This window comes from Anastrepha ludens, chromosome 5 (assembly GCF_028408465.1).
Source record: "Anastrepha ludens isolate Willacy chromosome 5, idAnaLude1.1, whole genome shotgun sequence".
NCBI lineage: Eukaryota > Metazoa > Arthropoda > Insecta > Diptera > Tephritidae > Anastrepha > Anastrepha ludens.
The window spans coordinates 75,771,275-75,783,878 of NC_071501.1; the positions used below are offsets into that span (position 1 = coordinate 75,771,275).

Genomic DNA, 12,604 nt, shown 5'->3' on the forward strand with positions numbered 1-12,604 from the left:
CGTCAGTAATTCGTGAGTATGTGAGCAGCAGAGTTCCGCCCGCTCGTTTCACACGGACTCACACACTTGCCTAACCAGCCGTTGTTCAGATGGCAGCGAAGTAATATGAGTGTAGACTGCGTTGATTTTTTCGTATACCACCAGCAGAATCTCTGTTTTTCCATAAACAAATCGCAGTCATGACCCCGATTACATCAGCAAATCAGCTGAGTTCTTCAAAATCGCTGACCGGTTAACGGTCTGATGTTGGCCACCCCTCTGCATTCTGTACATCGTGCGGCGCGGTAGCATTTCGGCAGATCCAAAAGCAATTTTTTGGAATGAATGGGCAATTGATGGCTAAAATCTTCCCTGGGATTAGTAAGAAACAATTTCAGTCAATGATATTGACATGATCGGCCTTAACAACCGCGCTGTTGGTTCTGCCTTTTTCCACACTGGATAAAGAAGCAAAGCGAATGGGTGTGTTGATGAACGAGAACAAAACGAAGTACCTTCTGTCATCAAACAAACAGTCGGCGCGCTCGCGTATCGCCGCCAACGTCATTGCTGTCAGTTATGGTTTCGAGGTAGTAAGAGACCTCGTTTATCTCGGAACCAGCATTATCACCAATAGGAGGAGAGAAATTCTGCGGAAGATTTTTGGACACCTTGTACGTTGGCGACTGCGAATATCGTAGGCGATAAAACAATGAGCAGTATGAGTTTTACGACGACATAGACATAGCGCAGCCAGATCCAGCGGCTTCGTTGGCGGATTTATGTCCGATGAATACAAATGCTCCGGCTCTGAAAGTATTCGATGCGGTATTAGCTGGTAGTAGCAGAGGAAGAGGAAGGCCTCCCCTGCTTTGGAAAGATCAGGTGGAGAAGGACTTGGTGTATCCAACTGGCGCCAGTTAGCACGAGAAAGAAACGACTGACGTGCTATGTTAAACTCGGCCAAACTCGTTTAAGCGATTATTGCGCCAATCAAGAAGAAGAAGATTTCACTTTTACAAACGAAATCTCCTTCGCGAACAGAAATAGCTAATTGCAGTAATAAATTTCAGGCTCCCTTTTCTTACAGCCCTGTGTAAATATGGGTTTTTTACAATTTATAACTTTTTATTGTAAACTGTCAACTTATCACTACTTTCTCCGGTCTCACATTAAAAAATTTCAATAGAATTACAAAATTTTTATGTTTTTGATATAATAAATACACAGATATAAAGAAAAAATAGTATTCAATTGTTGTGGTGGTGCGAGCGATGGGCAGTAAGCAGAGCCGTAATAGACGGCGTTGTTCTGATAGTGAGAATACTCCACATTCTAGTGGAGATACTCCACATTCTAGTGGAGTACAGAGTACAGAGTCGTGTGGTTGTTGTAATCCAGACTGTGAACTAAATTCAGCACATAGAGACCAACAGCAGTCGAAGCAAAAGCGCGGTCAGCCTAGATCTAGGTCAAACAGCCAGAACAATCCAAGAGCTGTAAATGTTGTAACCGAGCAACAGCAATATGATGCACCGCCTATGTGTCATTCACATACAAATGTTTGTTTGAGTCCGTCGAAGAGTCATCTAATAGCGACGCGTGTGGTCATTTGCAAAAAGAGTACCAACTTCAATCGATAGATTACGGTTTGCTTCGCCCTATAGCGTAATGAAAATATCAATTATTTAGCAGGTAGTTTCAATTGAATTTTCTGATAATTATTTTTAATTGTTTTTGTTTTTTTGTTTTTTTTCGTTATAATCTAAATCTTGACATTTTCAGTGTCATACAAATATTTGCGTTGAAAAGAAAGCTCGGAAATATTCTAATCAAAATTACTTAAATCAACAAAAAACAAAAAAATATAAAAAAATAAAAAAATAACTAAATAGAAAAAAAAGTGAATTGTAAATAAAATTATATAGCTCCGGCTATAGTTGCGGTCGTAGAAAAGCGGCACTGCTAAAAAGTCGACAACTTCAACATCTTCGTCAGCAACACTAGTCTCGATGCGCCAAAAGAAAGTTAGTGTTGTTGTTGAGAAATGGGTATAGGTGGAAGTGCACAGCGTCGTGCTCAACATTGTTCACGCTCTCCCGCTGCACATCGGTACGACGATCCCCCTAGGTCACACAATGTATCACGCAATGTGAGTGCCCTAAATGTGGGACCGCGAATCGTTGTACCCGCGACTACTTATATAGATCGGTCCAACGAGTACGAGGTCATGCAGTGTACGTCGGCTAGATCGCTAAATTATGGCCAGCCTAAGCAAACGTCATCCATGCATTCTCGCATAGAATCACGGACATGCGATTATGACACTTCAACACAATTTGCAGCACCACAGCAACTCCCGCCTCCGCCAGTCCGCAGTCCAGATGAATTGTGCAATTGTAAAGCTTGCAAGGCAAGAGATGAGGCATTAGCAGCATCTTTACCTACATCATCAGCTGCAACCTCTACGTATGTACCTCAAAATCAATGCTCGCGAAGCACAAACACTCAGCCACGAGCCACTGCTACACCCGCCAGAGCATACCCCGATTGCGCATCGTCTTATTCAAATCCCCAGAGAAATGCGTCGAATCGCAATTTAAATACGTGCCCTACATGTGGAACATCCACTTCCAGGGCTCAAATCAATTGCTCTGCCGAACGTCCTGTAGCTACCTGCTCCAACCGAAATAGTAAAATATTTGCAGCTCCATCGACTCGAATACATCAAACGGCAATAGCGACACAAACTGAGCCTCAAAAATCAGCTCACTCGGGCTACGATGATGCCGCAGGTATACCAAGGTAAAGTGGTAGGGGTTGTTTGCGAGCGGAACGTGGGTGTTTTTATTCCTGGAAGACAAGCTGAGGTTGTTGTTGTGTTGGGCTGGAAATTTATGTTTCTTGGGACAACGTTTTTCTTAAGATGAGCTATTTGACGAGAGAGTTTTGTACAAGCAGCACTTTATGTAGAGGCTATTCCTTTGTTTATTTAGGGAGTTTCATTTTTGTTATATATCTTTGCAACTTCATTCATTCTTCATTTCGATTTAATAATTATTTAAATTTTTATTTCATTTATTAAGTTATAGTTTCAAACCCGTGTAGACTAGAGGTACCAAAAGTCTAAAAGATAATACCTATTAAAAATTCTATTAATTCTGTTCAGACACTTCGTAATAGGTACCAAATTTAAAAACTCTGATTTAAAACTTTTAGCACGCAACGGAAAGTGAAAACGTAAAACCGTTTTGGGGAATATTGAAGTTTATCTCCTCTAGTAGATCTGGACAATTAATGATACCACGATAAGATCATAGATATCAGTGAGTGCATTATGCGTTTTGAGGAAAGTGTTGGACGTGGTACTATAAAATAAAGAGATTGCAGAGCAAACCGGACAAAGCTTGAACTCTTTCGATCCTTTGCGAATAAAACCCAAATTACTCAGGCATATCCCAACTTTGACTTCAATCAAGAATTATAAAGTATTTTCCTCGTATTAGGTGTTTCTTTTAGCTGCATGAGAATTAGCAATATCGATACCTATGGTTTAACAGCTGAGAGTGGCAAATTGTGTTGGAATTTTTGTTCAGCAAGGTTGGGCAAGTCATCAATCATGAATCGTTTAAAACTAGAACAACGCTTCCAAATTGTGGAAATTTACTTAAAAAAATATATCCGTTTGCGAAGTTCATAGAGTGAAGTGTTGAAGAAGACGCCGTTTCCCATCTTGTTCTGAAATTTCCGATCATGTTTTCGTCGAGTTCGTTGTATAATATTCGTTTTGACTTTGGTATTACGTTGACTAAATCCAAGGATAGAGAGACTGCGTTTTTCGCTTTATCGTCTACTACCTCTTTCCCTTCAAAGCCCTTATGGCCTGGAATTCATAAGATATAAGCTTACAATTTTCTGCCAATCTTTCTACTACTCTCTGCTCTGAAGAACGATCTTGGACGTCATACTAAACGATGTAATTGCTGTAATTGCTGCCTAAAGATAACATTGGAGTTTCCCCCAGTAGTATCACAGGCTATGCCTGCTGCCTTTCCAACTGCAAAAATATCAGTCTCGAATCCACTGCAGTGATCTGGAAGCTTATACGACTTCCTGAGATCTAACTTTGGACAGTATATCCCAACGTCTACTCCAGTAGTAATTTTAGAATCGTCCGTATAAAACTTAAGTATATTGCGTTTGGAGCTAAAGTCCTTATGGCTTCTTTCTTTTTTGATAGTAATATTGAACCTTTTTCGCTCTTTTCGCTCGTGCAAGAATTGAAGCCAAATGCCCATTGTTTTCGTTTGTGTAAAAATAAATTCATTCCAACGAAACCTCTCTTTTGTATTATCATTTTAAAGCCCAAGTTGGAATACACCTTAGGAAAAATGAGATCAGTGTGATTAACAATGGAGAGCCCTGAGTGGAAAGCAACACCAGGATCCGAAAACTAATTTATAGCAGAAAGACGTGAACTAGTAATGGGTGTTCGGTGGCAGAATTAGAAATTAAAATCCAAATTAAAAAATAGTTACCAATTATAAAAGTTTATTTCAATAACGATTACAATGAAGAAAGGATTTTCTTTTAATTATTTCCTCTGAATGCTGATCATTACTGGATATAGTTTTGGATTACAGATTGAAGTGTTTATTTCAACGTTTCCTTGGAAGCGACGACAAACAGACACTCACTCATATGGAATGGCATGGTTTTTTGATCGTGCCTAGAGTCCATGAGTATCTGTCAATTTAAAGCCTATTAAAACACAAAACAAAAAAAAGTCGTGCAGCAATCCAGCTCGAGCAGGGCTAACGGTGTCTCGTTGAGTTGCCACAAACAGATGGAAGAAGAAAGCAACATGAGAAAAGGCATAATTAAGCATAAGTAAAGGACGAAAAATATGAGGAACAAGAAAACTGCGCTGGAAGAAAAATAGAGAAAAAATAAATCAAGAATGAAATATACCAAAAACAAAAAAAAAAGTACAAAGTGTTAAAAGATGAATGTTGTATACCGCATTTTCTTTCAAACAAATATTCCCATTTATGTCCGACCGAGCAATTAAAGCGCGCAGCCAATGAACTACTCTCAGTGTACTTTGATGGTCTCTAGCAGAAGTGCAGATTGCAGAGCTGTGGCGAACACCCGACCGTTAACCGGATCTCAGCGATTTTGAAGGAATCAGCTGATTGGATGATGTAGCCGGGGTATTGGCAGCGATTTGTTTACGAAAAAACTCAGATTGTGTTGGTGATATAAATCCATATAGGCCCGCACGTGTTAAAATATTCGCCGCCTTCTGAACAATAACTGATGGGACGAATGTGTGAAATCACCGTACAGAATTCTGCTGCTGAATACCGCAAGGATGATAGATTACAAGGTTGAATTTGCTGTGTCGTCGTCCATGAATAAACGAACAAAAGGAAGGGGAGTTACTGGTTTGTGAAGAGGAAGAGTAGGCGAAACACACTTTATTGCCAGGGCGTCTTCCGCATTAAAACGCCAACTGCATTTGGAGGTGCTTTTTAAAATTTGTGACCTCACAATTTAACACGCGGCACTTGGTTTTTATTAGTTTGTCTAGTTGAGATCTCACAAATCACAATATTACCAAGCCATGCACTGAAGTTTCATGTAATTTTTCCTCCTTTTGTTTGTTTTGTTTTGGTAAGGAACCTGACGCCAGACTTGTTGAAATTGCAAAAAATAAAGTAACTGTTTTGCGAAGACGCTACCTTCGGTACTCAATTCGCCTTGTGAATATCCGATTACGTGGCAGCTGAAGTTACTCTAACAATTTTGCTTCGTATAGCCACAGCTAATAATCTATCATCCTTGGTCTCTAGTATTAAGTCTCAATAACTTAGGCATCGTTAGGGTAGTTTAATACATAGAGTTTTTGTATGGTTTTGTACGACATCTAAAACTTCCTAAAGTGCCAGCTCGCACGAAAGCGAATCGAAGTCATTTTAAAAGTAATAAAATACAAAATATGCAACAAAATAGGGGATCGCCCAGAAAGTGATTATCCTTTTTTCATAAACAAAAAGGAAAATGCTTGGCTTCCGTTGAATATTTTCATCAGATCAGCTTGGCACTCAATGTGTTAAGGTATCAGTAACTTATTATAAAATTAAAATCAAACCTTTATATTTGCAGTGGTGGCGCTACTTCCGACTGTACAACAGATTTTCAACAGGAATGCTTGGAGGCGCATAACCGGTTTCGAGCACGTCATCAAAACTGTCCAGCCCTAACGCTGAGCAGTGATTTGAGTCGCTACGCACAACAATGGGCTAAGGTGAGTGATACAAGGAAGAAAGTGTGAGTATTAAGAATTTTGATAGTAAATTGAAATACGATTAATGGCTGACCTTAAAGAAAAAAATGCGATAATGTTTAAACTAAGGAAAAGGAGCGTGATTGAGGCCACTAAGAATTACATATACATATGTATGTACGATATCTATATTTCGAATGTTTACAGCTATCATCTTTGGTCACATGAGCAGGACATAAATTATTCTCAATACAGTAACTTTATTATTGTAATTAATAACTGAGATAATCAGGCAAGTACTGTAATCTATTGCTGAATTCATTTCAATGCAATTAGTCGAAATTTTTTAAGAAATTCATTCGGAACTGAATTACAAAACCTGCCCGAATAACTCAGTCTGTTCCAATTAGCTCCAGTCCTATATGATGTTTTTAATAATATAGTTTTTCAAAAAATTGTTTTTGTATCTTAGTACGCTCTGAAAGTATATGCCGTACCATTCATCCCAAACTTAGACAGTACTTCTTTGCCTTGCCGCGCCAATTAGAGGTTCATAGTGCCGAAACAAAAGATTGCCAATGTTGTCGATTATTCGCTTTTGCCTTGATCTGGGACTACGTTAGGCTTTCGTCGACTCTTAAAAACTCATGCGCCCACGGGTCCCGGGACCCATGTTAGCATCAGGCTATTATGCCTACCGACATAGTTCAGCCTGGATTTAGAGGACTCGACTACCCTTGAAGTGGTTGGGGGGCTGTGTAAGGCCATGAGGGCAGCTTGGCACTGTAGACACATATACATTTCCATCTGTTTTCGACAACAAAGTTCATCGCTTCTTTAACAGCATACACCTTCGCTTGAAACACAGATGCATGCATTTCAAGAGCAAAGTGCAGTTTTGTCCTGCTAGATTCCACGTAGACCCCAGAGTTGCAGTCGTCCTCGGTCATAGAGCCATCCGTGATAATGCGAAAACAGTGTTGGCTGGCCTCATTTTCAGAGTTTGGCCACAGTTGAGCCTCTGGCAGCACCACACTGTATCTCTTGCTGTATCTGTATCTCGAATCCATGCCTACTCTGTTGTCCAATGACGGGCAGGGGCCGTACCAATTCCCATTGTGTTTTAGCCTGCAGATGACCTTCAAGGCCTTTTCTTGGATGAACACTTCAAGTGGTGGTAGACTAATCAGAGCATCTAATGCCGGGCCTGAAGTAGTCAGAAAAGCTTTGGATGTTCTTTGTGTCAACGTGTGATTTCCAGAGGAGTTTACTATCGAGGATTACTCCAAGATATTTAATTTCTTTGGATAGTTGGATTGTGACTCCTTTTTAGCTTAGGCAGAACGAGTTCATCAAGCTTCCTTTTGCTGGTGCCGAGGAGTTGTTCGTGCGGCATCCAATTTTTAGGACCATATGATCAGAATTGTTGTGAGCCAACATTTGACAATGAGTGCAAGCTGTGTGTGGTAGTTGCTTATACAAGCCAAGTTTCACAGCTGGTTTGATATTCGAATTAAAAATCCTTACATTTGTGCGTTTTGTCAGTTGCTCCGAGTACATTATTTTTTTTAAGGCTGGCTTGGCTCTTTTAATTTATGCACTTATATCAGCCATCATTCCGACATCTGGTGTAATCTGGCTTCTTGGGAAGGTAAAAGTGTCGACGCTTTCGATTTGTTCATCGTACACTGCACTGTAAAAATTGCTTTCCTGCGAGTTTTTGATTAGCATGGATTTGGGTTTGCTCGCATTTATACGCAGACCGACGTGCTCTGCATTTCTTCGCTATGCTGAAGAGGAGAGCAACATCGTCAGCGTAGTATAGGTCTCCATTAAAAATAGTAAAAAGCAGTGGCGATAATATGCAGCCCTGCTTACCTCCTGCTACTGGCTCGATAGGCTCAAACAGAGCACTGTTATGCAGAACTCGACATCGGAATTTGTATCATATGAGTTTTCTTATCCGAACTTTTACAGGTATGTGCTGCATCCAGTCCGATGGGAACTCTTCTATTTCCCATATATAAGTAATCTGGACTAGATGAAAATAATTTGTAGATATTTTTGGATCTGCTTCTAATATTTCGGGCTTCACCGAAGCATGTACCTCTGTCTTCACTGATGGTTCGAAGATGGAATCGGGAGTCGGAGCAGGGGTTTTCTCTAAATCAGCCAATTTATCTATCTCCTATGAATTGCCGAATACTGCTAGTGTTTTTCAAGCAGAAGTCTTTGCGATGCTGCAGGCACGCAAAATGCTTACGGAACGTGAGAGCGAGGGAGATATTAACATTTTCTCCGATAGTAAAGCCGCAATCAAGGCTTTGACGACGCCATGGAGCAGAACGAAATTCGCAAGCTCCTGTAAGGAGTAGACGAAATCTCTTGGGTGTGCAGGTAACATTTCTCTGATATGGGTTCCAGGACATAGGAACATAGAGGGAAATGAAATTGCTGATGAGCTTGGCAGGAAGGGGACGAAATTGGTCTCGGAGACCTCCTACCCGCACATCGGCGTCTTCCGGACAATTGTTAAAGGGGAAATGAGCAAATTATTTCTCAGGAAAGCGCAGAAAAGATGGGCCTCCATTTCTTCATGTGATCTTTCGAAAACCTTTTAGCCCCTATACAATATATGCAGGACTTAGAAAGCCTTTTGGACTCCTTGCCATTCAATTTCCAAACTCGTAGCTGTGTTAGCCGGTCACTGGACGATCGGCACACATGCAGAGAAGCTAGAGTTACCACTCAACCCTCATTATAGAAACTGTGGGGACCTTTCAGAGAAGAATACTGTTGAGCACTTTCTCTGTAAATGTCCGGGCTTAGCAGCTGGACGATTAAGGTCACTGAGTGCTCCTTTCTTCGACAGCCCGGGGCAGTTCACCAACTCCTCCATTATATCAACAGCTCTGGTTGGCTATATCTGCCTGTTGGAGGTCTCATAATGGTATTAAAACGGAGCTTCAGTGCTACTTGAGGAGTTCCCGACTGGCTTATCTTTAGTAGGCATTTTTGCAAGGCTTTTACCGTGAGTCTGCGGGAACAATCGTATAGAAGTTTTATATTGTCGATGTTGCCTTGCTGTAATATATATATTAGGGCGGGTCGATTTAAAAATCGCTCATTGCTCTGTGAAAATCGTATTCTAGGGATCAAAATAAGAAACTTTGCTGAAGGAACCATACCTCTAAAACAAATTCTGATGTCCCCCAATTTGGGTCGAACGAAAAATCCCACTTTGACCCATTTAGAGTGCTCCAATCGAGTCCAAATGCATGACCGAGTCCCACTAACTTTGGACGGCCGATCCACCCATGCCAGTGGCGCACCCCCTGGAACTCCCCTGGGAGGTTCCCCATACAATCATTTCAAAATATCACCATTTTTGGCCTTTACATGAGAAGAGAAACTAAAAAGTTCGACCCAAATTGGGGGACATCAGAATTCGTTTTAGAGGTATGGTTCCTTCGGCAAAGTTTCTTATTTTGATCCCTAGAATATGATTTTCACAGAGCAATGGGCGATTTTTTTGCCTCCCCACAAATCGACCCGGCCTAATATATAGATACATATATAATTGGCGCGTACACCCGTTTTGGGTGTTTATATATATATTATTAATATTGTTTTTCTCCAACAGCACTTGGCTTCCTCGGGTCGCCTGGAACATCGCCAAGTACACACCTATGGTGAGAATTTGTATACATCCCGCGGTATGGAGGTAAATGGCTCAACGGCAGTAAAAAGTTGGTACGATGAGGTGCGCTACTATGATTTCTCCAAACCAAATTACAAGCCCGGCACAGGGCATTTTACGCAAGTTGTCTGGCGGGAAAGCCGACAATTGGGCGTCGGTTTTGCGACTAGGTGAGTGTTTTTGAAGAAATTTATCGTGAACTATGCTAAATTCATGGTTTTCTCTCAGAGGTGATACTACGTATGTTGTGTGTAACTACAATCCACCTGGTAATATAATTGGAAGTTTTGACAGTATGGTGCCACCGCTGAAGTGAAGGATGGCAAAAAATTAACAATACAATGTGATACATTATAAAATTAAATTTGCAAATGTAAACATAATCTATGGGAGGGACGCAGTAAAATAGTAGTAATATCACCTTAGAGTTCGGCGAATCATTTGTAAAATTTTTAGTTTTATGCACGGTTTTGCTACCGTTCTACTGCGCCCGCTTTAGAGTGACAAATGCACTCTTAGTTGAAGAACATGAACAAACATTATTTATAAGAAGCAATAGAAAAATTAATGCCAAACATATAAGATATTTTATGACCCATTATGCTTATATTATATTCATAAATACACTTCCTTTTTATATAAGAACTCTTTTATACTATAAAATGACACTAAATTGGGCTTTTTATTTTGAGCAAGGTTTTTATTATAAGAAACAATTCATTTTCATCCCTGTTACTAAGTTCGCGTTTCACGTGAAATGGCTGTCAAAATCTATTAAAATTGCCTTGCTGTGAAAAATGTGTGAAATTTCATGTGCATCTCACGGCTAAGTAGTACTCAGTTCACGCCGTGAGAACACCGCGTTCCACATGCCAGAAACACGATGCCGGCAGCATTTTATCAGATCTATTTAAAATATCATTTGCCAAAATGTCATTTGAAATTGAGCGAAAACTGACAGTTCGCTTGGGTTTAAAGTGCCTGAGTTCGAATACTACCAAGATATAGCATTTTTAAGCGAAATGTCTTCGCAAGGAATGTAAGTAAATCTTTTTTATATTTTTTTGTGTCTATATGAAGGGTTCTCCAATAACAGGTGTTATGATGATTAACGATTTGTTATGGCCAGAATTGGATGGTATTGATCTGAACAACGTTTATTTTCAACAAGATAGCGCTAGGTGCCACACAAGCAATGAAACCATTGATATTTTACGGGAAAAGTTTCCGGACCGTGTGATTTAACACCTTGTGACTTTTTTCTTTGGGACCACGTGAAAGAGAAGGTCTACGCCAACAGTAAAGGGTCGATTCAAGACCTCATAGATGGAATTCGTGAGGCTATCGAGGACATTGGGCAGCATTTAAGAATTAAAGATGGTCTAATAGGTCCGTCACAATGGGTCCGCTCCGTCCGTTGCGGGAACGAACTTGACTGACAGCAAAAAAGAACATGTGTGTTTGTAATTGTATTTATTTAAAATTGGCAACTTTCTACTTTTGCTATACGGCAAGTGCGGTAAAAATGACAACTGTTTAAAGAAGAAAAATTTTGTTTCGAGCAAATTTTTATCGATGGTGTGAAATAAATGCAGAAAACAAATGAAATTTACATTAATTGAATCCATTTAAATGCGCCCTTATTTGTTCGATAAAAGCTTGGAAGAATAAAGAAAAGGCAATGCTTAACAAAGTGGTCCTGAGAAATAAATAAATGTCCCGTTACCGGAGTTATGATGGCACCCATCGTCTACGACTACCAGTAAGTAGTAATTTTATAATATATTTCACAACCAACAAAACCTCTTTATAAAAAAACGAAATATTATATTTACTTTTTTTGGTTTTGTATATTCGGCAATACTTTCATTGTCACACCACAGTACGTTTTACACGCCACGTCAGTCAAACGCGTTGCACAAACGGACGGAACGGACCCATTGTGATAGCCCTATAATGCGTTGCGAAACACTGTTGCTTTGAATTGAAAAGTCTAAAGCATAGTGCACTTTTAGGCGGGAATTTCAGCTCCTCATAAATGTTCTTAACGCACTGCCATGCGCTGTTAAGCGCCGACTATATCATTTACATCTAAGGGGTGCCCAAATAGGTGTTTTATTTTATTTTTATTTTTAAAATTGTTTTGTTTGCTTTTATTATTATTATTATTGTCTCAAAATTTCAAGTCGATAGGAGCAAAATGAATGACATTAAAGCGTTCATATGCAATTTGTTGTTTTTGAAATCTAACTCAACACCTACTGCAGCAATCGCTTTATCCTTTTGCATTGTATTTCTTGGCATATTTCACCAGATATTCTAAAAGCCTTTTGGCTTTGCTTAATAATTATAAGTCTTACATTAACAAATCAGCCATGTTTTTTTTAGCTAAAATGGGTTTTCGGCTTCTAAATGTTACCGCCTTTTTTCGAAAATAAGACACTGCCTTACTATTTGTTTGGTCCAAAATACGCGCTAGGGTTTAACTTCGGGGGAGGGAAAAATATTTATATATTTTTATTTAATATTTATTTTACACAGAATACAGAAATTTAAATTTATTCAATTACAGTCTGGAACATCGTCTAAATAAAATCCCGAACTATAGGTATTCTGATTTTTTACCAAATCCATTT

At 39.6% G+C, this 12,604-nt stretch overlaps 1 protein-coding gene across 1 annotated transcript; it reads left to right on the forward strand.

Annotated features, from left to right (window-relative positions):
* Nucleotides 1-1,821: 1,821 nt before the first annotated feature.
* On the forward strand, nucleotides 1,822-10,629 carry LOC128864247 (uncharacterized). The gene is made up of 4 exons (XM_054103814.1): nucleotides 1,822-2,784; nucleotides 6,148-6,289; nucleotides 9,912-10,138; nucleotides 10,197-10,629. The coding sequence occupies exons 1-4, from the start codon at nucleotides 2,027-2,029 to the stop codon at nucleotides 10,282-10,284; spliced, it is 1,215 nt and encodes a 404-aa protein (XP_053959789.1). The 5' UTR covers nucleotides 1,822-2,026; the 3' UTR covers nucleotides 10,285-10,629.
* The last annotated feature ends 1,975 nt before the right edge of the window (nucleotides 10,630-12,604 follow it).

What these genes read in the sequence shown, in the direction of transcription:
- LOC128864247 (XM_054103814.1), top strand. Translation starts at nt 2,027, where the DNA reads ATGGGTATAGGTGGAAGTGCACAGCGTCGTGCTCAACATTGTTCACGC. An exon ending in GATGCCGCAGGTATACCAAG is followed by an intron (nt 2,785 to 6,147) that starts GTAAAGTGGTAG and finishes TTATATTTGCAG; the next exon opens with TGGTGGCGCTACTTCCGACT. An exon ending in GGCGTCGGTTTTGCGACTAG is followed by an intron (nt 10,139 to 10,196) that starts GTGAGTGTTTTT and finishes GTTTTCTCTCAG; the next exon opens with AGGTGATACTACGTATGTTG.